Here is a 26,944-nt window from a genome sequence, read left to right as displayed (position 1 = left end):
ACTAGATTATACTATAATTACCATTTTTTTCGTACAATGAAAGATGGTGATCTTTTAGAGCTGAATGCGAAGATAAGAACAATCCAAATTGAAAAAGTGTAGCGATACAAAATAACAAAACAAAAACAGTAACTAATAGAAGTAAATTATTATTGACAGCCATATCTGTGTCTTTAGTTTTCAATCATATGGAATTATAGCAGTTAAAGAAATGTGGAAATAATTATCCAACAAAATGATCAAGAAAACGAAAGCGCGGCGGGAAACATTTTTGTTTTGTTTATATTTGTAGTTGGAAAAAGATTAGTTGTCAATGAGGAGTTTTTCATATTTTCTGTCATTTTATATAATAACTCTTTTAAATATTTTTAGCAATCTTTTGTTATTGAAATCATCTCAATACATGTTAAAAAATTTATAGTTCAAAACTTGCAGTTTTTTGAGGCCTTGAATCATAATTCCGTGAATGGTGCTTAAGATTGGCAACAGTTGGAACAATCTATTATTATTTTATTTCTATAATTGTTCGATTATATGTCTATGATTGTTCGATAAGAGATAGAATGTAATTTTTATTTTAAATAGAGAAAAAGAATTCAATTACATGGTAATTATTACGTTAAATAACTTAAGTGAAGTTCTAAGATTTAAATGTAACTTAGGTTCAGTTCATTCTTATCTCTATTGTAGAATGTATAAAATATAAATTCATATGGTTGCCATATTATAACGTAGTATTCTTTTGTTAATTAATAATAACCATTTTAATTTTCCTTTGTCTGCCTCTGAAAATATGCATTGTCTTTTACTACACAAAAACTACTTGAAGAGTAATCATAACTACTTTTTCAATAAGGCCCCTTTATTAAGTTTGCATTGAATATTGTTTATGAGTGAATGAGAAAGCCAATAATTATGGTACAATAAGTTTCGTATAATGAATGTAAATAATCTAAAACTTATAATCTTCATAGCATATGCTGTTGTAGGTAATAATTACAGGCAATGCATAAAAACAATGAATATTTTAATGCTAAATTTATAATTCATCAACAATTCATGTTAAGATAGATATACAATTTAAGCCAAACATATTAGGAAAATTATCTAAGCTAAGTGTGTTTATATAAGTACAATAAAATTCTTTTTTGCCTGCTTTTTTTATTTCCTATATTTTTACATTTCTCTTTGTAGGGATTTCAGGCAATAAGGTCAGCATTTTTCTTTTTCTGGGCAATATTTTCTCATAGTTGTTTTACAACTATAATAGCCCTGTGGTTTAACACTGAGCTGTCATAAACTAGGGTTCCGTATTTAGTGGCATGTAAGACCTAAGAAATTGTCATTTGTTTGGTGCGCAGTCCTGACCACATTTCTTAACCCAAGTTGTTTCTCTTATTCAATTTTATTTTATATTTGTCATTGCCTAGTTATTGGCATAGCTTGACAACCTTTATGGTAGATGTACCAATTAGGAAATCTCCCCAATTCAATATTCATTTAAACGCAAATCATAAAATTTGTGGTATTTCGGCTACAATTCATTCTTACTGAGCTTTTTTTTTTTTTTAAGTATATAATGTAGAAACATTTTTGAAGCAAGTTGCAAAAATTTATCAAGAAATCTTTAAATTCTTGAAGGTTCTTTAAAATAATAGTATTAATCTTTTATTTAACTGCTTTTTAAAAAAGTCAAAATTAAAAAATTAGTGTATTATTAAATGAATCTTCTTGCAATATTTTATTAAGTATTGTTTAATTTTCCAGATGATGTCATCTAAGGCACCTCGCAAATTGATTAAGAATATGAGAGGTTCTCCAATACGAAAGGAACACATGATGAAGAGACCGGGTCGCTCAGGTTCCCCAATAAGAAGTTCTGGGAACTCTAGGTAAATTTATTATTTCTTTATTTATTTTATGTAACTTTTAATAAACAATGGAATCCAAGTTCATTAAAATAAAAGTCGCTATTGAAAGAAATTTAAAAGTAGATATTTTTTAAAATATTTATATATTTTCGAATATTCTATTGGCCGAATATTTGACCAAATATTCGGCAAAGTATTATTTTGAAAATTATTTTTTTAACTAAGTTTTTTTTTATGGGGGGGGGATTTTAAAAGATTTAATAAAGGATAATTTAAAATCTCATTTTTTACTTATTTTTTACACATATTTGTTATGTTCTAAAATTTGTTTGTGTCCTGGAAGACAGATTGAAAAGCAAAATTTGATACTAGATTACTCTATACTGAACCATGTGTTTTGTAATGCTGTTTTTTTTTCCTTACATTCATGCCAGTCAATTTCATTGTTTTTTCAACGCTTTACGTTTTATAATGTGAGAACTTTTTTTCTGTTCTGTTTAATAAAGTTAGAACTTTTTTTATTATAACAGCATTTTTTCAAGAGCGTTTCTAATATGCATTATTCTTTTATGGTCACTTTTTTCTGTAAGTATGGCAATTTGAAAAAGTTAAATTAAGATATTTAGCTTTAAAAATTAAAAACGATTTTTATTTTGGTTTATAAATTAAAAACGGTTATATGTTTATTGTTCAATATAACAAATATTAAACTTCTGTTAGACTCTTTACTTTTTTTAATTAAAAATATGGTAATGAGATGAAATAGTTTAATCATCTTTCTGGTTGTCAAAAAATTTCTGTTTGTGTGACTTGACTCCCCATCCTCCACAATCAAAAACTGTCTCCTTTGCCAAGTTCCAAAATGTATATCTCCCTTAATTATTTTTGGCTTCATAATTTTAGGTTTTTCACCTTTTTTTTTTTTAATCTTCTCTGGTCTATGTGGGGGAACTTTGTGGCTGGCATTCTTGAAATATGTGCAATCCAGGTCCTTCTTATATGTTTGATTTCCTTGTAGAGCTTTTTTTTTATGTAATTGTTCGTTTGAAATAACATAAGAAAAAGTTAAATATCCCGCAGAAAGCTTTAGCTTGAAAAGTGTTTAAAGAATTTTCTTACGATTCTGTTGAATTTTAATACTTGCTTTAAAATAAAAATTTATGTTAATCCTCTTTCTGAAATCTAAGGTTACCCTACAATTATTGGAAAAGTGTGAACACACTCTAATGTATACAAAACCGTTACTTTGACAAGTAGCATCAGTTAATTGATGTTTTTGAGACTGTCAATTAATTGGAACCTTACAAACTCACTCCATGATGTAATAGATTATTAAATAATTTTTATATTTATTTACCAAAAATATTAAGATTTGAGAAAATTAAAAAGTTTTATTTCTTTTTTTCTATTTCTTTGTTTTTCTTCCCTTATTTCCTATATTTTCTATTATATTCTTGGTCATTGCCATATATGCATAATATACACAAGTGCACAAAGTATGTTCGTGAAAATTTGTCATCATCACGGTAATATTTTTTTAGTACACTCATTATGTCGATAGCCAAAATTTCCCATATTCGTGCTGTTATCTATGTTGTTGTTACTCATCCCCTGGGTCTAAGAAAGCCTGTCCTCAGGCGGCGGGGTCCAAAAGACCCCGTCGCTTGAGAACATCGAAAATCTTCTCCTGCTCAACCAACAGCTGCCTCCAGGAAGCTCCTAAACAATTGAGGAAACAAGAGCAAGGAAAAAAGATCTTTTCCCCATTCAGAAATTTCATGCTACTATTTAGCTATTATCTATTGTGGAATGAATAAAGCAAGAAACAAGACTTTTTGAGTAGAAGAATTGAAAAGTCATTCAAATAAAAATCTTCATCGAATGTTAGCATTGTTCTTTCTCAGCTACTTAGAATTTACGTATATACAATGAAAGGCAAGTATCAGGTAAAACAAGATGTGTCAATAACTAGTTTTATAATACAAAAAAGTGCTAAATTCAGGGATGTGATTCTTCCGCGGATTCGCGGATTTCCGCTTTCTTTCAGATTTTTCCATTTTCCCCGCTAATTTCCGCGGAAATTTTTTTCTTGGACAAGTTAAAGTATTTTATGAGGAATTTAAATTGCCGCGGAGAGGAAGTATTGAAGTCCTCATACCTCCCCCTGAAGTTTCTCTAAAAATCATATCCTTGGGATAAGACTGGTTGACCTTTAATACAGAGATTTTTTTTCGCTTTTGCCTCTCGAATTTCAGCCTTTATATAAAAAACTCCGATTTTTTTGAAAATTCAGTCGTTGAAATAAAATAATTATATTTATTTACGATTTTCAAAGATAAGCAGAAAATTCAAACTACGTCCTAGATGCCAACCTTTCCGTATTTTTACTTATTTTCTCCGCTTTTACGCACAGAAAATAAGATTTTCCGTGTTTTTATTCGTCCGCCGGATAGCTCGTATTTTCGCAATTCAGACGTCGTGACCCTGTTGTCTGGTGTGAAAGCAAACGAAAAAAAATAAAAAAATAGAGGTAGATTTACAGTGAAAATATTTATTTGCTTATTCAATTAATCTTGTAAATTTTTATTTGTTATGTCTAATCAAAAACAATTCAAACAAGCCTTTTAGAAATTCCAAGTTCCGATTCTGCAAATATCTCGATTCTTATTCACGCAATTTTAATATCAATCATCGATTTTGGTATTTACCTGATTTAAAAGTTGCGCATTGCGATTCTTATTTACGCTATTTAAACATCGTACATTATGATTCTTATTTACGAGATTTAAAAATCCAATATCGCGTTTTGTATTTATGAATTTTTAAAATCGCGATTTTTATTATCAAACATCGATTTTCGTACTTACCTGATTTAAAAGTTGAGCGTTGGCGATTCTTATTCAGATGATTTAAATATCGTACATTGGAATTCTTATTTACGAGATTTAAATACCCAATATTGCGATTTGTATTTACACGCTTTCAAAACCCTATGTAACGATTCGTATTCACGGGAGCTTAAAATCCAATGTCGTGGTTTGTTTTTACGGTTGTAATATCAAACATTGATTATACGTGCTTTAAAAGTTAGACAATGTGATTTTTATTCGTGCAATTTAAAAATTATGCATTGCGATTCGTATTAACGTGATCTAAAAATTACGCATCATGATTTTTATTTTCGCGTTTTTTAAAATTCGATATCGAGTTTCATATTCGCGTAATTTAAAAGACTCATATCAGGATTCATATTCTCTCAATTTAAAATCATGCATGTGATTCATATTCATGTATTCATACAATTTTAAAATTAATCATCAGGATTTATAATCACATGGCTTACAAGTTTAAAAATCACACTTTTTTTGTTAAATTTCTGTATATATATATATTCTTGGATTTCCTCTTTTTTGCTTTCTGACTACTCTCATCCCTGTAAATTTAAAGAAATAAATGCTGGTATATCTAATAATCAATATGACGATTTATAACACTTTATTAAAAAAAGCAGCAACTTTTGTCAATATTAGGCAACGATAAAGGTCCAAAAATTGCTTACATAAGGTTTTTTAATGGAGATCGTGTTCACAGAAAGTTTTCCAATTTATCTAAATCTGGTTATTGCTTTATGGTAACTGTCTGAGAACATGGTGCATAGCGTTTTTAAAAAGTGCTTGACGGTGCTTATTTTAGATTTTCGTTTTTTGAAAGCCCTTAAAGGTGCTTTTTTTTCATTGGGGTTTTTTAAAAAGTGCTTAGTTATCCCTTTTCGAAAATGATATTTTTTTTTCCTTCTTTAATCGCGAAAATCAACTTGGTTAATTGCGATTTTCGCCACGTATTGTGCAAAAGCGTGGTTTTTACATTGTTCTACTCAAAGTTATTCGCAATCTATTTCGGCGAACCGTCGTTCTACAGCGTATAAAAACTCTTATCATTTTACATGTTTGATTAAATATTTGCGAGTTCGCATGTGCATATACTGAGCTGGGTTCGGTGAGATTATTGCACTCTCATGTGCAACTCTGCTGCATTTTGCAAGATATTCTCAATTTCAGGCTTCACTTTCCACCCTCTTATATTGAAATGAAGAATCTCAATCATTTTATAATGGCTAATGTAATCAAGATAAGAGTTCTTTGTCTGAAACTGGTTATTTTATCTTCATCATATAAAGTCTTTGAAAATTATTTTACATTTTGTTAATGTGTATAGTGCTTAAAAATATTTTTTGAGTGCTTAAAAAGTACTTAAGGGAAGCATTTTTTTGGAGAGCACTGTTTAAATCTGATGTTTTAAAGGTTGCTGTCAGTATTAATTAGTGTATTTCTACCTTTTTTATATAACCAGATAACCACATCCTTATTTTCCATTCACAATTTAACTTAGTAAATATTATTATAAATTTTGCTGCTTAAAGTTTTTTAATCATTAACTTATTTCTAGACCTCCTATAAAGCACCTGTCACCAGGAATGAAGAGAGGACATCTTATATCATCTTCTAGTAAAAGTATACATCCATCAAGAATGCGGTCTATAACTTCTCCTCCTCGTAGATCTGTCCCACGTCATAGCATGCCAGGCTCTCCAGATTCCATGGACAGGTATCATCTTTCTTGATTTGATCTGAGTCATCAGGAATGACACCTGAAATACCAAGTCTAATCTGCTAGGTTATGTTTGGCCCGTGAGAAGAAAATGTTTCTGTCTACAAAATGAAACTCGCATCATTATAAATTTCTTTTTATTTCCTCAACACAATGAAAAAGTTTTAAAATTGGTTGTATTATTCTTAAAGGGAAAATTTGGTCTTATCAGTTCAAGTTCTGTTTTTCTTGCTTAGATATGATTCACTGGCAATGCCAATTTCTACAAATTGAAATTCGCAGCCTTAAACTGCTTTACTTCTACAAGTTTGTGGAAAAGTTTAAAATTGGTTTGTCTTATTCTTGAGGGCAAATTTGAATCAGTCCAACTTTGAAACGTTTCTTTCAAGATGAATTTTGAAAATCATTTCGTAAAGTTTTAAAATGGAGAAGATAATTATTCATATGACAAGAAAAGCTACATAAATTAATCCTTTAAAATATTAGTTCCAGTTTATTTTTTATTTTTTTTTAGTATGAATTTGACTCATTAAAAGCTGATTTATTCCTCCTTTTATTTAAAAGAAAAAGAACCATATAATTTTACCTAGAAGATTAAAATAATGAAGAATAAAACTCTGAAAAGCTGACATTTGAAAGAAAAAGTAAAATGTGACTGATAAAATTGAACTATGAAAATTAGCAATTACAATGATACGTTGAAATTTGATATGCTGATTACAGAAGTTAACCTAAATGAAATGTTCTATCCATGTATAATTACAGCACCCATATTACTCGCTATTAAATCTAGTGCATGGATTATCTAGTGAATTAAACACATAAGGGCCTGGTCATTGTTAAAAAAATCCTTTCATAATAATTGTAGTGAAAATTTTTGTTGAAACAATACCCCTTTAATCAAAGACTAATTTAAATATAATTAGAAACCTGTTAACAGTGGACAGTTTCTATGAGAATTTAAGTGACTTTATGTTAAAATAAATTGTAAAATGTGAGTGTTACTGTATGTTTGAAAATACATAAAGGAAAGCAGTTTGTGATAACTCTCTCTGGAATTTGAAATAAATTCATCATCTTTATGTAATAAATAAATAAGTATTTGTAATTCTTACATTTTCCTTGTGAAACAAAAAAAACAGAGACATTTTGGAATAATAGTTGGAGATATATAAATGATAAATTTATCACTTATATAAGCATTTTATCATGTTTCTCAGTATTGAGTTCGGTCAAATATTTCAATTACTCAGTTCATCATGCTCAACAGTGGTCAATCATTTCAACTGTCAATAAATTTCAGAGGAAATTTTTTTAAAAAAAGTTTGTAAAGGAATTAAGAAATAAATTGTTTATTAACGATCTTGAAGTATGATGTTGATGAATGGTAAAGAATACTTATTTCCAAAATTGATGCATGAAAAAAGAAGTTTCTCTTTGAAGTTTATTTTCATCTTTATTTGCTTAAAGAAGATAATACTAACAAGGATTTGTTGGGGAGAAAAAATTAGATAAAAGAATTTTTTCAGAAATAGAAAAATAATTTAAATTAATTTTTTTATGAGTTGATATGTGTGCTTACCATGCTTACTTCTCTTTAGTTGATTCTGTTTTAATCAAAGCTGCAAGACATTTTGAATTCAACAGTAAAAACAAAAAAAATTCAACCATGAATTATTTTAAATCAAAAATTATTCACTTGATTTACTATTTAAGTTTTTACTTTAACCATGGAAACCAGTTAATAATGTATGATTCTTTATCAATACTTTGTTGTTGCTATTAACATCGAAGGAAACTAAAATTCTGAGGAATTCTTTTAGCTTCTATATTTAGTATTTTGTGCAATTAGTTTCAATTGGAAAAAAAATTTTAGATAATGTTTTAAAGGTTTGAATAAATGAAATGAGTCACAGGAAGAATAAATACATAACTTATAATGAAATGTTAGTAAGTTTGATGAAAGTGGTATGCATTATTAGTTTCCCCTGCAAAGAGCTTTTTACAGGAATAAAATTTATAAGGTACAAGTAGAAAATATTCTGGCTAAAATATAAATATTGTTATATGCTGGACTTTTGGTAAATCATAGTATCTAAGACAGTATTAAGACAGCAAATTGCATAATTCACTCTATATATTAGAATTATGATATTTATAGGAACTAAAAATCATTGATTTTCGTTTATTAATTTTTTTAAGAAAGTGGAAGCTATTTAAATTGAATACTTATCACTGAAATTGCTTTGTGTTATTTTGCTGAAGTCAGGAGCATGTTTACATCTTTGAAAAGTTTGCTATCATTTCTTGACACCTGATGATTTGAACATACTGCTTTCTCTAATTTCCTACGTGTATAAAAATTATTGAAGACATTAAAGAATATAACAAAATGCTTATCACTGAAATTGCTTTGTGTTATTTTACTGAAGTCAGGAGCATGTTTACAACTTTGAATAGTTTGCTATCATTTCTTGACACCTGATGATTTGAACATACTGCTTTCTCTTATTTCCTACGTGTATAAAAATTATTGAAGACATTAAAGAATATAACACAATGCAGTGACATCGCATTTCTATAGCAATTATCAAATGCTTGCATTGAATGATGAGACTTCTTGAAAAATCAGAATAACCTTGAAAATAATATAAATAGTTTCAGCTATTATTGTAAGATCATAATAGCCTTTTTTGTATTTGCTGAAAAGGAATATTTCTTGTGTGCTCAAGCAATAAGTCCTAAATGAATAAAGAATTACTGAGTTACTACAGAAAATATGTGCTGCAGCTCTGATGGACTTGGATCCTAATGCTGATAAGTGCCACAGGCATGTTAATCCATTATTACAACAATCACGGAAACAGATTGTTTGATGATTTATCTGATTTTAAATGCAATTCAATGAACATAATCTATAATTTATTAAAATCTCTACATCTTCTCCCAATTGCATTTTACTGCCATAAAAACTGGTCGTTTGATAACATGGTTGCTGTTAATGACATTTTTAAAAAAAATATTTAAGTGTAATGCAAGGAACAAAAAAAGAAAATGAATGAAAATCTCTACATCTTTCCTCAAATCCATTTGATTTATCAAATAGTTGCTGTTAAATGGAATTAAATTCAACAAATAGAGAGTAAATTAAAATCCTCCATTTTATGAATTTAATAGGAAGATAATTATTTGTGTAATACAAGCAATAGCTCATTTAAAAACTTCATTCGGTTCAAGAATATACCAATTGAAAATAACAGTCTACGTGCTTCAAGCACTTAAAAACAGGTGCCCATTTTCAAGACTTGCGAGGCGTGAATGAGAAGAAACAAAAGTGATTTGAAATATAAAGCAAAAAGTTACTAATGGAGAAATAAAGGTGAGAAACAAAACTAGAAGAACCTAAGTACCCGAAGGAAAAGAAAGTCAGAATAAAATGCATTTCCATGCACAATGAAAAGATGGTATGGAACTAATAATTTTAGCAAGGGAATCAGTATTCATATGAACAAAACAAGATTCCAGAGCATTAAGATGAGTTGATGTGATTTGGGGGGGGATAATTTTGGCATGGTTGAAAATGAATTTATATCCAAGATTCCAATATAACAAGATTGTTGAGAATGAACTTATCTATTGTGTTCTTTAAGTCTAAATTTTAAAATGTTATTTTATTGACAAGGAATTAGGTAAATGCCCCAGCGATTATCAAAACTAATTTAAGCTATTGTGTATTTTGTAAAATAGTGTAGCAAACAAAGCTTGCAAACCAGAAAGAACGCTAGACTAATATAATTTGTTGCTATTTATAATCATTAAAAGGGATCCATGCTTCGTTTTAGAGTTATAGAACTATGCATTCTTTATTAAAAAACTATATCTTATTTTAACCCATAAATAATTTTTTCTACTGGTTATTGAATTAAATTGTAGAGCATGAAAATAGAATGTTGAATGAAATATGGACTAATATACCTCATGTATTTTCTGATAAAAGTGATGATATTTAAAATATTCATTTTTATTATTTAGCTTGTTTTGAGATTAATTTTGAAAAAGGTAGTTAATGAAAAATACTCATTAAGATTTTAAGAGCTACAGTGTAACATCTCATCTTAAAGTTGAATAAATTGTTATTCAATGTAATAAATTAATGAAGAAATACTGATGAAGAAAAATGATATGAGTTTTGCGTATTACAGTAAATAATAAATTGTTATTAAATAATGAAGGACGGAAGAAGAAAAACTTTTGAATTCAAAATATGATTTGGAAAATGAATGAAACCTTGTCAAAATTATTAGTTACGTTGATTTTGACTCTTAATATTTTGAGTTTTTACAAGGGTTGAATTTAAGAACCTAGTCTTCTCATTTTTTCCTACTCTTTTTAAGTACTTTTCACAAATATTTTCATTATAGTAAAAATTTAAGAAATAATTATATTACTGCAATAAACTTCATATTCTGTAAGTTTATTTTAAAATATTTTAATGTATATGTAGTTATGCATTCCATTTGTTAATATTGGTCACAGAAAGCTAAATGTTTATACGTGTTTACTTTATTTATTAGTATTAAAAAGGGAATGGGACTCAAAATAATTTAATAAAGACAAGAAAATGATTTGTTGTCTTGTAAATTTTATAAAATTAGTGTTATGTCATATTCTTTTATAACTTACATAATTAATCTCAGTCTTCAAATAATTGTTCAAAACTCCTAATGTCTTACTAATCAGTTGCAAATTAAAAATTTTATTGGAATAAATTGCTACTTTAATTATCAATTCCTACAATATGTATATATATATATATATATGTATTTCCCCCCTTTATTTACTTGTAACAGTAAGAAATTAGTTAAAACTGAATTTTCTATCAGCATAATACTTATCCCCAAAAAATGTTTGGAGCATTTTGCAATTTTTATAAAAATTACACTAAATCTTAAGTATAAATAACAAAATAATGATTTTTAAAAAACCCTTGCTTAAATTAGCATTTTTATATTGGTGTGTTAATGAGATAAGTAAAGCCATGGTTTATTCTTTAAGTCGAATTTATCAAAGGAGAACTTAAAAATTATGCAAATTTCATTTTTCTTGGATATGGATTGGAGAAAAATTTTTATGTGGAATTAAATCTCTTAAAAAAAGAAACAATAGAAGATTATATTAATTTGCAATAACTTCTGCAGAAAATACTGTGAGAACAATATTTACATTCCAAGTTGAGTCTTGCAAAAGAGAAGTTCTTAGGGTAATTTATTTTAATTTCATTTTCAATGGCTGAATACATTACAACTATAGTAAATAGAAGGTAATAACAAGGTCAAACAAAAGCAATTTCAACTTTCCATACAGGCAATACTGTGTCTAGCCCTCTAATATCTTTTTTTGAGATGTTTAGTGCAAAGCAAATAGTTTGCATCATTTCTTTTTGAAGATAACACTTTTAAAATTGAGTAACATGACATTGAGTTAATAAATTGAAGTTAGGAGAGACATTCAGGACAAGTAGTGTAGTTGGATGTAGCTACCCATACTGAAGAACCCTCTGGGGAGGAAGCTCTCAAGAAGGTTACATCGTTTGGAAAAAATATGTAGACCATTGAATATTGCTTAGCACCATCAGAAGGTTTGGTTTCAAGCTCATGTGTTTTTACAATGTAAGAATACTATAACATAATTGTGAATAGTTTCATTACTTATCATTTCAAAAATCGTCAGTTTCAGTTGAATAATATATTATCAACCGCCATTTTATTCTTACATAACAAGATGTCCAGGAGGTTTTCAATATCTCATTATTTAGCTACCTTGTGTTCACAATAGTATACCACATGTGAAACCAATTCAAAGCTTTAACCTTGACATAATGTTCATCAAATGTTTCTTTTACATAGTTTGCAAATAGACATGGTGAAAATCTCAGTCCCTGACTATTAAAATCTGGTTACAAACTGACACTAGTTTGCAATTTTCAATAACAAAAAGGCAAGAGTACTAGTGGGCATAGATTTGAGTTTCTATTCTTGATTTATTTTCCATCGCATTATCTTATAAAACATGGTTAGGGCATAGCCAATCATGAAAATCCAAAATCCATATGGATACGTAGTTGTAACAACCATCTTTATATTACGAGAGATTTCTTATTTACTGGTGATGTCTTATATCTGGAATCAAAGCCGCTGCCAATAAGTGTTTGAAATCTGGACTGGAAAAAGAAATAAAGTGATAAACGTCAATCTCAGCTCAGATTTTCTTCATCTTCAACCTCTTATCCACTGATGGTCTCTAAGATCAAAGTCGCTACCGATAAGTGTCTAAAAAACTGGACCTGAAAATGAAATAAGGTGGCAAACATCGTGCTCAGCTCTTCCTTTCCTTCAGCTTTTACCCCTTTATTCTCTGAGTATGTTTGAGAGACATTCAGGACCAGTTGTGATCAGGTGTAGTTGGAGGTAGCTACAAATTCTGAAGAACCCTCGGGCTACATCGTACAAAGAAATTGTAGAGTTCAGGATCGAAGCCACTACTAATAAATTCCCAGGAACTGGATAAGAAAATAAAGTGACTGCATTATCCTTAAAATTTCAATTCATTTAGAGTCATTCATCATCAACTTAAGACTGCATAATGATCCATGTGTATGCGTGAGCTGATGATTGACTGTTTCTAGGATACAAACAACCACTTGTTGCAGATGAAGTAGATGCCCTAACCATGCAACCTGAAAATTAAAGCATATAAAAAATAACTCAATATTTCTTAGTGGTAAAGAACATTGTTAGACTTGCGAAGCTAATTGTCAGTATTCATAATAAAAGAAATTACCTCCAATAACAAACAAAAAGTTCATATTCTAGAAAAAAAAATCAAGTTGAAAGTTTATTTAAAGGTATGTAATTTGTTTTATAAGTGTGTCTTTGTTTATTTAAAATTTGGAACAAAACTATTAAAAAAAATGTTCTTATAACATTATTTAAATTTTAATTCTAATAATTTTATTTATTTAAAATTATAAAGAGTATAAGTAATCTTTTGTCCTTATTTATTCTGTAATATTCCTTGTTATCTTTAACAATTATAGAAGTCGTAGTTATAAGAGATCAAAATATGAAAAAAGAAAAGGTCCATCAATTTCACCAGTGAGACATCCTTCATCATTACCTATTCCTCATGATCGGCGTGATCCGTCACCATATCAGGATAGCAGGTACTTAAATACTAGATCAGTACCTCACATTAGTCCTCATGATCGATTGGAACCAATACCTCCTAAGAAAAAAATACGACGGTAAGTTAAAATGTTAGATATTTGTACAACTTTGTTTAATTGTGGGTAGTTATATTCATTGCATATAGATTGTTTTGTTTTAAATTGTAATAAATTCAGAAAATTTTAAACAGTTTTATTGTTGAACTAAATTAATTTTATTTCTTAATTTTTTAATGTATATTGTTTTAAATTAAAATTGGTTTGCTACACTTTTAAATAAAATTTTATTCTTATTTTTGTGCCTATAGATAGCTAAATAATTTATTATACTTATTTTAATGACCTATATCTTTAATTTTTTGCAACTTAATCTTATTTAATTACAGAAAATTATATATCTTATCACTATATTTGTTTTTATTTATATTAACATATTTATACATTTTTATCTACACTTAACCAAATATTTACTTCATTTCTGTTTTACAAACAAACTTAAGCTTTGAATTTGTTGATGAAATGTGTTTAACTCAAATAACATTAAGATGTTTATATTTTAAGAGAGCCTGATAGATTTCCTCGCAGCCCAAGTCCTGGTATACTGCGCAAGTCTTCAAATGAGATACCTTTCATATCAGATGGCGGAATAGCTCTTCGAAGTGAAATAAGTCCTCTGCCCTCAGCCATGCCAATGATTTCTCGTGGCTACTTGCCAGTCTCTGGGCATAATGAAAGGGTTGAGCGCAATTACCGTACACAGCATAGGTTTGTATTTACTGTCATTGGTTTTGTAGTTACTTGAATAACTAAAAAATGTTTATTATCTAATGAAATTAGTTGCATGGAAAAAATATTACTCTTATGTAATATTATGAAACTTTAAATATTATCATAATTTTATCTCTTAGATTAGCATAATTTTAACTTAATGCATGTATTTCTTTGATAGATTTGACAGATTCCACTTTCTGTAAATTATTTGCTTTTTTTAAATTAATCTACAACGGTTATTTACAATTACAACTGTAAATAATCTACAATCTTTGCAAATCGTTTTTGCCAACATTTACACCTTAGTATAAGGTATCAAAGTTTTATTAAATTTCTAGACCAGAAAAATACCTTAACCTTCTCACTCCCATGAAAATGACTGGGTGAGGTTTTGCCCTCTATTTCTTTCTCCTGTGATATTTCTGGGTAGTAATGCGGCAGTAAGAATAAAACTAATTTATTTCTTTTGCCCGGAAAACGTTTTATTTATCATTTTACACACCAGATGGCAGTACCAGGATATTTTTAAGGTAATTGTAGATAGTTAGTTTATTTTAAACTAGATGTCAGCACTAATCGGATACGTGTATTTGGCAAAATAGGCACTTTTATGTCAGTTTTCTTGAAAATTAACCGATTGTTAAGGGGTTAAGCACTTAATCAGAGTAATTTGAATTCCTTATTTCTTAAAGTTGAACGATTTTTGTCTATTGTTTTTCTGTATCTATGATTTATGTGTATTTTCTTCTCTTGTTTTAGTCCTTCTCCAGTGCCAAACATTCAGTCAAAAAGACAACCTCCTCCAATGAAGAGTGCTTACGAGACTGCTGTTGCCGACAGATACAAAGCTGATATTCCTAGCTCTGGATTTCCATCAGGAAGTGATAAAAAATACAATCTGACTCTACATGAAAGATTTAGCACTGTTGAAAGTGAGCCTCGCATCAGATACTCAAGAGAAGATTTAGAAAAAATAACGATAGATATCCGACGAAACATACGAGAGCCTTCACCGACCCTGCGTCAGATTGTCAACCCAAGTGATGTTAAATTAGTCAGGCGTGCTAATGAAGGTCACAGACCTATATTTGATAGAGAAGAAATTAAGCAAGCTCCAAGAGATATGAGAGAAGATGCATATTTTGAAAAGAAGACTACATCAAGCGATAATAGATCATACCAACAATCACATTCCATGGGTTTTAGAGATGTTGAGAATTATGAAATTACTCGACATAGATTTGATGGTCATCCTCCACCATTTCAATCTTCTAGTAACCGTCCACTCAGTGAAAGGTGGCAAGGTTCTGATGGAAAAAAGGATAGTGGCCCTTTGGATCAAGTATGAATATTCAACTTTTAAAATTATTATTAATTGATCATTTTATTGTTGGGTTCCCACAGTGTCAAAGCAAGCTCGAATTGTCAAAAAATATATCACTGTTTTGGTAAAATATTGCAACACACCTTTGAAATTCACCGGAACAATAAATAGCCAAACAGCTTAACTCTAAATAAAACTTAAAATCGATTACAATTATTTCTCATAATAGTTTGCATGGTTAAATTTTCTTAGATTTATTAAAATAAAAAATAAAGAACTAGATCATACAAAATTTTTAATTATTTGTAATTAATATTCTAATATCTTAAAAGATTCTATTTTTTTCTTCTTAAATATAACCATATTTGCTGTCCTAAAATACTATTCATTATCCTGGCATTATAGTTTAGTAATATTTATGAAATACTGTTCCTGATTATTTATATATATATATATTTTTTTTTTAATCAAACACTTCGGCTTTAAGGAGAAATCGCCCAGACTAAAAGTTTCATGCTGCCTACTGCTATGGTAACAGAGAGCTCATTTCCAATAGCAGTGCGTTGAAGTCGATTGACCACAAAGCCAAGATTCTCACTTCGACCTGTGCCAAGATCAAGACATGAGTTATTAATATTACACAAAAACAAAAGTGATCTTAAACTAAGATTGCAGGTGGGAAAAAACTTTTTTTAAAAGGGAACAATATTCTAAAGAACCCATTTTTTTAAATCAGTTTTTTAAATTTCATAATTAATCCCATAATGTTAACCAAAATAAGTTAAATTTGAAAGCTAATTTCAACTTTCTTTAATTACTAATCAAAATAAAAGATCTTTATTTATCCAATGATAATACACATTGGAAAATTATCTTTAATCATATTAAAAAAACAGTATAAATGAGTAAACCTAAATATTTGTGACCTAAAACCTTAACTTTATTATAAATTTGTGTTCCGACTATTAAAACTATTTAACAGTGACGAGATTCCTTATTAAATTGAGTGTAAATAAGTTAGATTCTCTATGACTCGGGTATTAATTGAGGGGTTTGATGTAACAGCAATGTGTCTAGATTCTGAATTTTTGGCCCAATACAAATGAAATTTAAAATTATAATAGTTTTGTATAGTTTTCTTCTACACTTTTTACCACACTCAAGAGGACTAACCTTACATTTGCGTCTAATTACTGTACTAATTAAAGCTAAATTGTCGATAGTCAAAAAGGGGGGCAGAATTATTTTCCTTATTTTTTGTATCAGATCATCTCAATTTATAGTTCAAGTTTAATTAATGTATTTTATTATTGTTCTTTGCATCGGAAAAGCATCGCTTAGTATGTTGATTTCATTATTTATTAAAGTATGTATTGATTGTAAAATAGTTTTATTCAATTAACTCTCATTTTCTTTAGGATGACAGAATGTATGAAAAAAATCAACCTAAAAAAGGCTATGTTGAAGTGAGAAACCGATCAAAGTCACGTGACAGGGATTTTCGATCTGAAAGATATACTGGTAAGATCAAAAGTAAAAATAGTAAGTATTATTTTTTGTTACTAAAGATACGTGAGTTTCATATTGTTTAACATAAAATCTTCAATTCTTCTGTGCTGAATATCTCAGTTTTAGAATACTAAAAAACAAAATAAGATGTTTCTATAATATAAATGTATGATGTTTCTTTACTAAGTGACTTAGGAAAAAAAAATTAGTTTAATGCTGGTTTGTACATTCTTATTGAAAAAATTAATGTGTTTTTCTTCCTAACTTTTTATTATAGTTTTTCGAAGCTCTGTCGCCAAGGAAAATATTTATATGTCTTACACTTGAAGCAAAGCAATGATTTTTAAGTATATATATCATCTTGACGTAAAAAATTATTTGAGCTTTCAATTGGACAATTAGCTTGAATCTTTAAAAAGTTATTAAACTTTTTTAAAAATTGCCTATTTGGCGAAATTTTTCCACCTAGATGAAAATTAACAGAATAACTGCCTCATTCTCAGTTTTTGCAAATTTTTATGAGCGGAGATAATGCAGCATTAGAGTAAGATTTTAAATATTGAAAAAGTAGACCAAAAATGCTTTTCATTCTCACAAAACTTTGGCTTTTCACAATATTAATATTTTGCCCCATTTTCAGAATGAGAATAGACAGCGCTAACTTTAGATTGGCTAATCTTTCCTTACAGTCATGAGTAACTGCTGCAAAATGACAGCAGTTATAACAATACAATATTACTCGCAAAAAGGCAACATTTGATTTGACAATGACTCCCTAACTTTACCGTTCATTATAAATGATAGGTAACAGGGAACGACAAATGAAGATCAACACGAAACAAAGTAATAAAAAATAAATTTGCAATAAGTTTTAAAAAAAAGGACAAAAATTAAAAGTTGTTATACTTACTGCAAAAATATTTGTATATTTTAGTTAAAACATACTATTTTTCAATGCAAACGATAAATTTTTGGCATTTGTCTGACAGATTGCTGGTCTTTTTCTGTCAGTTCATGTGAACACAGAGGGTATCTCATTATTTTAAAGGTTTTGTCGTCAACTGCAAATGTTGGTGTTGTGGTTCTGTTTAACCGTCTTCATTGGTATCATTTTGCACTTCTTTAACTTCTGCAACCATTTCTTTAAGTGACACCATACCACAAGTTTCAACATTTTCATGAACTGATGCATAAACTTAAAATATGATGTTTGGAGTATTTTTCTCAAACTTACAAATCCTTATTTTCTTTTTCTTCATTAGCAGAGTTGCTGTTTTTCTTTTCAAAATGAAGTAAAAAATTAATTTCTTTATTGATTACAGGGGTGATTGCATTCTGAGTATACGGAGTTTTTACCAAATATTAATGGGTGTTTACAATTTTTTAAGTTGTAGAATGATGATTTTTTTTTTTTTTTTTTGCTAAAATTGTTGTTTAAAACTAATAGTTCCCTGTAAAACCATTGCAAAGGATCTTGTTTAATTTGCATAAAAACTAAAATCTCTTTGAATATGATCTTAAACCTCTATATTCTTGTGTTAAGATAAGAGTCGCAGTTGGTGTAAAATCTGAAAATGTTTCATGTTCTATTGAAAAAATATATATATATATCTTTTTTATGCTTAAGATGTTTTATTGTACTGTATGTAAAAATATGTTTTTATTCTACAGGAAATTTTTATATTAATTTATTATAACTGTACACTATACCATACACACTTGTACATACGATACTCTATCTATACAAACTCGTAATTGATTTATTATTTTGCTAATATGTCTATTATTTTTTGCATTTCAGGAGAAGTATCACATGGTAGACCAGAATATATTGAAAATCGCAGTCATGGACCACCACCATCTGAAGTAAGGTAAGTACAGTTTTATTTTCAATTAAATTTCCAAAATTTAATAAGATAGACCTCTTGAAATCTATCATCCAGATTCATAGTTTCTAAGTTTTAGTTTTTTTTTTTTTTTTTAATTAAGAAAAATTTAATGTAAATTTAAAAATCCAAAGCAGCAATAACCTTATTTTTTAATGCCGAAAGACAGTAATTACAATTGTCGGTCACTTCAAAAGCTCTATTTTGTGCTAATGTATTTCTGATTTGTATTCTTTTTAGAAATTTTTTTTTTTATGCTGTCTAATTTTTTTCCCCAAGAGTTTAATCCAAAATTACATTGACTATAATAATTTTCAGAGCACAGATCATTCGCAAAGAAGCACACCATGAAACTCGAAGGTTAGGTATGAAGGAAAGCAGAGGTTTGTCACCTCCTCCACGCTCTGAATCAAGAAGTCATTTATATCCTGTACCTGATAAAAGATATCCTGAAGGCATATCAAGAAGTATGGGAATTGTATTGTTATTTTTATTGCTTTGTAAAAAAAATCAGTTCTTAAATTGCTGTTTTATTCTTATATTGTAATTTTCTAAATAACCAACTCTTTAAACTGTTTTTAATTAAATAATTAGATTTTCTTAAATAAATTGCAACTTTCATAGTTTCTGAGGCGAAAATGAAATGTGCTATTGAATTTAATTTAAATAAAAAACAAATTTTAAAATAACATACTTTTTCTGGAGTGAATTCAACACTTCAAAATTATTGAAATGGATTAAATTTGTATATTTAGATTTATAATTAAATTAAAATAATTTTTTTTTCTCTACTCGTATATTTTATTTTTTATCATGTGTACTAACCAAGATATATCTTTCTTTTAACGTATAATATAATTTTAAAAAAAGAATAAAAATTTCAAAACAAAATGTGATATTACACTTTTTGAAAAAAGGAGTTTTACATTTTAGAAAATGTTGTGTATTCTTACCAATTAAGTGTTTAACATGGACATTTTAATTAACAATAGCAATTGTATCCTTTTAAAAACATATTCTGTATAAAAAAAATTACAATTGTTTTTTTAATATACCTAAATATTTTTAACAGTGAATAAACATAGCATGAGACGTTCCCGCTCACCAGGTATGGATTCACGCAAGTACAGACAAAGAAGCAGATCTAGAGACGATAAAATTCCAGAATATTCCCGTAAACCAGATAAATATCCTTTCAAATCATGGCCAGATAAACGAGATTCCTCTCCACCAGGACCATCCTATTTTGCGGTACTTATGTTCCTAAAAATATTTCATAAGCCTCGTTGATTAGATGTTGCTATGTATAACTGCCTTTTTTTTTTTTTTTTTTTTAATATTAAATTTTGTTTTATTGTAAGGTTAAGTATTATGAGTAATTTTAACATTCAATAGTAAATGTAACATAAAAATCTTTATATGTACCAGAGCCCTCCAATTTGATAGTAGTTATGATTTTTAAAATACAGTACAGAAACATTTATCAGGCATCCACGAAACCGGGGAAATTTTTGCTCGGTTTTTCCATCATTTTGAGCTAGAAGGATTGGGGGGGGAAGCGAAAATTTCACTGCTTGAAGTTGAGTAGAGAAAAATTTGATTGGGGTAATTTTCTCCCCACTTCTCAAGAGCAAACTTCAATATTTCTTCTGTGACCTTGAGATCTTAGGGAGGAGATAGGGCAGGGAAAAGACGAATGTTTTATTTTCTCCTGTGTGTAGGAAAGAATAGTTATTTTTCTGATAAGCTGCTGTCCATCAAAGATAAAGGATGCTGATTTCTTTTTCCTTTGATTTACATGGGGGTAGGAGTAATTTATTGCACATGCATATCTGTGAACAGAAGATGAAAGAAAAATATATCCCTATACTTTACGAAGAAAAAGTGAAATGGAAATACGAAATATTAATTGTAATATGAAAACTATTAAAATATGGCTATTTTTGTATTCAATAATAAAGTAGGAAAGTAATTAAGTTGAATTTTATCATTTAAAAAATAATGAGAAGAATTTAGTTATTTATATATAAAGTTTAGACAATAAATTGTCGGGGGAAAAGGCTATTTTACCCCAAAAGCGGGTATCACCATTGTTAGAGTATTTGGCGCGATAAAATTGCTAGATTTCACTCTTTATTTTTTCTTAATATCATAACTTGCGCTTTTAAAAATTTAGAATTAAAAATTTGGATTTTTAAAAATAAAACTTTTTTAAACCAACCATCATTAAGTGCACCTTAAAGATTCTTCTATTATTCTTAATGTTTTCTGAGTGCTGTCAGTTGGAGGTAAGGAATTTGAAACTTCTGCCTCAAGAGTATTGACGTGTTAGATTTTTTTTATACCACTTTAGTTACTCAGTTTTATTTATCCTTGATTTATAATGACAAATTAGGATGTAATTTCAAATAATACATTATTAGGACAATTAATTATTATGAACAAAACGTTTTTTTATTGTCTGTTATATTTTTCTGTTCCGCGTCGATTAACAAAAAAATATTTTTCAATTGAATAAATTCTGATTCTTCATAAGTGATTCATCATTTGCAAGTTTTGCTTGGTTTGGAATCACGTCTGTTTTAATAAAAGAAATATAAGATTGTTTATTAATCTAAACATCCAAATATTAAGTTTTTTTTTTAATAACTTATTCTTCTGGATTAAACTTGTAAATGTTTTTAGTCTTTTGAATGTTATTTTTTCTACCATTTTTTTTTTTAATTTAGTAGAGCTTCTTTTCTTGTTTTTTTTATTTTATTTTAAAATGTGTTTCTCTTTTTCATTATAATTTGTGTTCAATGAAACGTAGATTGACAGCACTTTTAGACTGTTCCAGAAAACCGAGAAATTCAAACATCTGGGCTAGCAATGGTCCCGAGCATACCCGATAATTGGTTCACTACTGTATTACATAAACCTCATTAATTGAACATCTCAATGACTCTTTTTTTTTTATTTAAATAAAATTTTAGTTTTTTAACTTATTTTATTGTTAGCACTATAAAACTATAAGTAATTTTAACATTTAATATTAAATTAAACATAAAAATCATAAGAATTCACAAAATAAGTTAATGTTTTTTACAGTTTTGTAAGAGTAATGTGCGGTTTTAAGTTTTGCAACTTTTTGCTTTATTTCTTAATTAGCCTAATAAAGATTTGTCCCCACCACCTTATCGAGGACGTAGTAGCTCTAGACCTTTCCGTGGTTCAAGAGGTTTTCGTGGAAGAGGATTCAGAGGATCGCCGAGGGGTGGTTTTCGAGGAAGAGGTTCTTTCCGTGGCTCTCCAAATGCAAGGGGTAGAGGAGGACCTCGTAGTAAGTAACATTAGCTAATACACATATTTCAGTTTTATTTTTTTGCAAATATGTAATAGTATTCAATATTTTTTTACCTATAAAGGCATAGATAAAACAAAATTTATATGGTATTATTATTTAACCCACAGTAAAACCTGAAATGAATATACAGGGTGTTTATGAAGTCCTGGGCCCATTTTGATGTTTAATAACTCATAAAATAATAAAGATAGCAAAAATAATTAAAATCATGTCGGCATCCACAAAGGCGGTTGTAATTCTGGCTTTTAGGTCATCAATGTTCGACACGATCCTCCTGTAAACATTGACCTTTATAAATCCCCAAAGAAAAAAGTCCAGAATCCATTTTCCTGGAAAATGGTCATTCAAAGAACTACGAACGATGATATCCCAATGAGGTGGTGCACCATATTGTTGCAAAAAAACATGTGGCTGAAGCTCTTATAGTTGTAAAAATACGACGTTTTCCAACATCTCTAAGTATACGATTGATGAGACAGTCTTTCAAATATTTCAAGAATAACTGCAATTTTTCATTCATTCTGACAAATTAGTTTTCAAGCATATTTAATTAAAAAGTTTATTGTGTGTTTACTTTTTTTCTTATCATCAAAATATATATATCATCAAAACTGCTTTATCCTCCACCTCTAAATAATAGTAATCTTCAAAGAGTGGCCATATCCTTAAGGAACTGAATTTTTTCATTAAAGGAAACCTCTTATCAGCGATTTCAGATCAACTGCCTTCTGTTGCATTTCACTGTGTATCTTAGTAAATTATATCACTTTTTCTTCTCTAGATTGTGATAATTTTTATTAACCCTTACTAAGCATAATTTTCCTCGTTGGTCTCTGGATTGTAGTCATTGTAAAAGAATAATTTTTAAGCACTCATACAAAGTCAATCATATTTATGATTTGACAGTTTAATTCCGCCTTCTACTGATAACTCACATCTTTCATGGATGGTCAGTACGAGGATTGCTATTTATATTTCTGACCTTGGCAACAGTAAGTGTTGCTAGGCGACCGCAGACGATTTTAATCGAAAGTTTGATGTTTTTAAACATAAATTCAGCAGACGATTTACCATTATAGCTTCATTTGTGTTGGTGACAGTAAATTGAAAAGTTCTTCTCTTTCAAAAAATGGAATTATATCGTGAACATTTTCGTGCCATTATTTTTCATAACTTTCGGCGTGGATTGTCGAGACAAGAGTGCTTCGATGAACTTAATTCTTTATTCAGCAATAAAGCGCCATCCTACAGCACTGTAAAAAATTGGTATAACGAATTTAATTGTGGTCGATGTTTGATCCAGGACGAATCCCGTGCATGTCGTCCAAAATCCGTTGTTGTGCCAGAAAAGATCGATGCTGTGCGTGAACTGATAAAGCAAGATTGTCATGTGACATACCGTGAGATAGAGGCATCTTTGGACATTAGTATGACGAGCATCAATAAAATATTGCATGAAAATCTGAGCGTAAAAAAAAAAAAAAAATTGTTCTCGTTGGATCCCGCATAATCTGACAAACGCTCAAAAAAAGGCTCGTGTCGATTGGTGCAAGGAAATGTTGGAAAAATACGTTCAAGGTACATCAAAGGCTGTGTATAACATCTACACAGGTGACGAATCATGGATCTATGCATATGAGCCGGAAACAAAACAGCAATCAACTGTATGGGTCTTCCAAGACGAGGCAAAACCAACAAAAGTTGTTCGAGGAAGAAGCACATCGAAACAAATGATTGCCTGTTTCTTCGGCATTAACGGTCATGTTGCAGCAGTGGCGTTAGAGCAACACAGGACAGTCAATTCAGAATGGTACATGACCATTTGTTTGCCAGAAGTCATCGGAGAAATTCGAAAAAAGCAGAAGAACAGGCGAATCATTGTTCATCATGACAATGCGAGCTCTCACACATCGACTCAAACAAAGGCATTTCTGACGGAGCGAAAGATCGAACTGATGGGTCATCTGCCGTACAGCCCTCATTTGGCACCCAATGACTTCTTCTTATTCCCACACATCAAAAATAAATTACGTGAACAACGATTTTCGACCCCCGAAGAAGCGGTTGATGCATTCAAAACGCATGTTTTGGAGTTACCTCAATCGGACTGGAAAAAGTGCTTTGAAAATTGGTTCAAACGCATGCAAAAGTGTATTGATCATCATGGAGAATATTTTGAAAAACCAATTTCGATCCTACATATTTGTTTTTTCATTATTAGGCCAAAAATATAAATAGCAACCCTCGTATGAATCTTTTTCCAGCATTTATGATAGTCAACAATTCCTTAATGTGTCATCGTTCAATCTTTTTTTTAGGAGGAAGATTCTCTCCACATTTATGGGAACATGACATGTATCGACTGTCTCCTGATCGCAAATAGGTAATTTTTTAGTGAAATTTATGCATAAGTCATTTAATATTTTTTTCTGATAGCTTGTATTCAAAATTTCTTACAATCTATGGTCATATTTTCAGTTGCTATTTTAGGTACGGTATATTTCAAAGTATGAGTCGAAACCTTATTTTTAAATTTTAGATAGCTAATTTCTGATATGTCTGGTAAGTTAGTCGGCCGCTTAAAAAACCGTTCATGAAAATTTCTGTTCTTTGTGAAATCTTTTAAAAAGTGTGTAGTTTCTAATTCTTTGGATGGGAATGAAGACAATTTTTTGTGGATTTCCACAGATGAGGAAGTAGAATCCATTGCAGAGTGTAATCTATATGACGACACTACTAACGTTATTGAATCTCGCACTGATAATCTTTTAGAACTTTTAAATTTATAGTATGTTTTAAAAGTTTTCATTGTGTTACATTTTTTGAAATAATCTTGAATAAATTAACTTAACTTTTCTTATTCTTAATTTTTTTCTTAAAATAACTTAAGTATTTCTAAAAAAACATTTTTGTGTAAATAAATGGCAAAATTATTTGTATAAAACATATTAAAAAATAGTTTGTGAAAGGGATTAATTGATACATTGTTATTCATATCTATCTCATTTTTTATATTTCCTAATCAACAAAGGTCCAAGTTTATGGAGAGTGTATAGGTGGACCCGCTGATTTTTGTAACATTTTAGGGGGTTAAAAGGTTGATTTATAAACCAAGGTATACAGTATTTCTATTTTCATTTGAATGTACTACTATTTGGGTGGTTGAATTATTTTCTTTTCAATCCTTTAAGAACTAAATGCTACTGCATTTTATTATTTGTTACAATTTGATAATTTTTTTAAAGAAATTTTATTATAGAAAAAATTTAATGCTTTATGTTCATAAAAATTTTTTTAAATTTTGAAAAACTGAGATTCATAACTAATGATTAGGGTTGTAAGTTTTTTAGTAGCATAAAATGTTAAGGAAAATAGACCAATAACAAAATGACATTTTTAAGAGTTGGGACAATGTACTAACTGAGAGAAGTATTCATTAAAGATGGCTAGTATTTTCTGGAACGGGTATTTTGTATTTACTATTGAATCATACCTGTTATAAAAGTTACCTGTTACTTCCAATGACCTGTTCCAAAATAGTCAGTAAAAATTGTGATTCAATTATGTTGTCAAAAGTTTATTTTTCTATTTTTTATTATGTTTAAACTGTCCTTGAATCATGTTTGTACAATTTTACATAAGAAAAAATTAAATGGTCACGTTTTTTATCAAGTGATTGTTTCAGAGTCATCGCAAGGCATTGGGAGTAGCCTTGCAAGTTTTCTATAATAGATATATAAAAAAATTCCCCAACAACTCAATCTCCTTTTTTTCATTATAATATATTCTTAAGTGTTGAATTAATAGTTGGAGGGAAATTGATCCAATTTCGGAAATCTAAGAAACGTTGTGCCAAAATTTTTATTTGATGTTTGTCTTGCCTTCAAGTAGTGGGGACACTGAGATGTCGTTTCAAAATTTAAAATATGTTAAGTGATGAAAGACAAAATATAAATTAGAATAATTTGACAATGTACAATACTTTAACCAAAAGAATTTTAAAAAAAATTTCATTTGTTAATAGTGTACAAAATTTTTCAGTTAGATTTGTTTTTTGTTTTTTTTTTTTTTTTTTTTTCTTCTATTTAAATTTTCTTACCGTGTTTTTTTTTTTTTCTCAGTGTATATATTATGATTTTATTTTATTCTAAAAATCCTGCCAAATTTACAAAATTCACTCTTTTTTTTCCCCCTCATGACGAACTTGCAATTCTACAATCATTCTATTCTATTTACATGCTTCATTTATTAACTTTTGATTTACAGGACTATTCTCAGATGTGCACCATTGCTCGATCAAGTATTCTGTTATTTCATGTAACCTAGATATTTACAGCTTTTTATTATTCATCTTGTCATTAATTTGTTACTTCATTAATTCCAAAATAAAAATGTTGTTACTAA

The 26,944-nt window shown here is 28.9% G+C and overlaps 2 protein-coding genes across 6 annotated transcripts in view; one reads left to right on the top strand and one right to left on the bottom strand.

The window, feature by feature from the left end:
- LOC107440940 (nurim homolog) overlaps nt 1-277 on the bottom strand; it is a 9,478-nt gene extending 9,201 nt beyond the window's left edge. For both annotated transcript variants that reach the window (XM_043052811.3, XM_087163617.1), the window contains exon 1: nt 22-277. In XM_043052811.3, coding sequence (XP_042908745.1) covers nt 22-163 — 142 coding nt within the window. In that variant the 5' untranslated portion in view covers nt 164-277. The remainder of the gene's footprint in view (nt 1-21) is intronic.
- On the top strand, nt 275-26,944 carry LOC107440938 (uncharacterized). Of its 4 annotated transcripts, none has more exons than XM_071185247.2 (13): nt 275-607; nt 1,768-1,892; nt 6,318-6,476; nt 13,576-13,782; nt 14,266-14,469; nt 15,235-15,817; nt 17,218-17,320; nt 19,110-19,179; nt 19,513-19,661; nt 20,267-20,445; nt 22,345-22,516; nt 24,859-24,923; nt 26,807-26,944. In XM_071185247.2, the coding sequence occupies exons 1-12, from the start codon at nt 605-607 to the stop codon at nt 24,921-24,923; spliced, it is 2,019 nt and encodes a 672-aa protein (XP_071041348.1). In that variant the 5' UTR covers nt 275-604; the 3' UTR covers nt 26,807-26,944. The 4 variants fall into 4 exon arrangements, with proteins under 4 accessions (XP_071041348.1, XP_015909514.2, XP_042908743.1 ...); XM_016054028.4 differs by having other exon boundaries at nt 17,218-17,341; XM_043052809.3 differs by lacking the exon at nt 275-607 and adding an exon at nt 690-918.

This window comes from Parasteatoda tepidariorum, chromosome 5 (assembly GCF_982258835.1).
Source record: "Parasteatoda tepidariorum strain Cologne lab strain chromosome 5, Ptep-v5.0, whole genome shotgun sequence".
NCBI lineage: Eukaryota > Metazoa > Arthropoda > Arachnida > Araneae > Theridiidae > Parasteatoda > Parasteatoda tepidariorum.
This window is presented reverse-complemented; position numbering and strand designations above follow the sequence as displayed.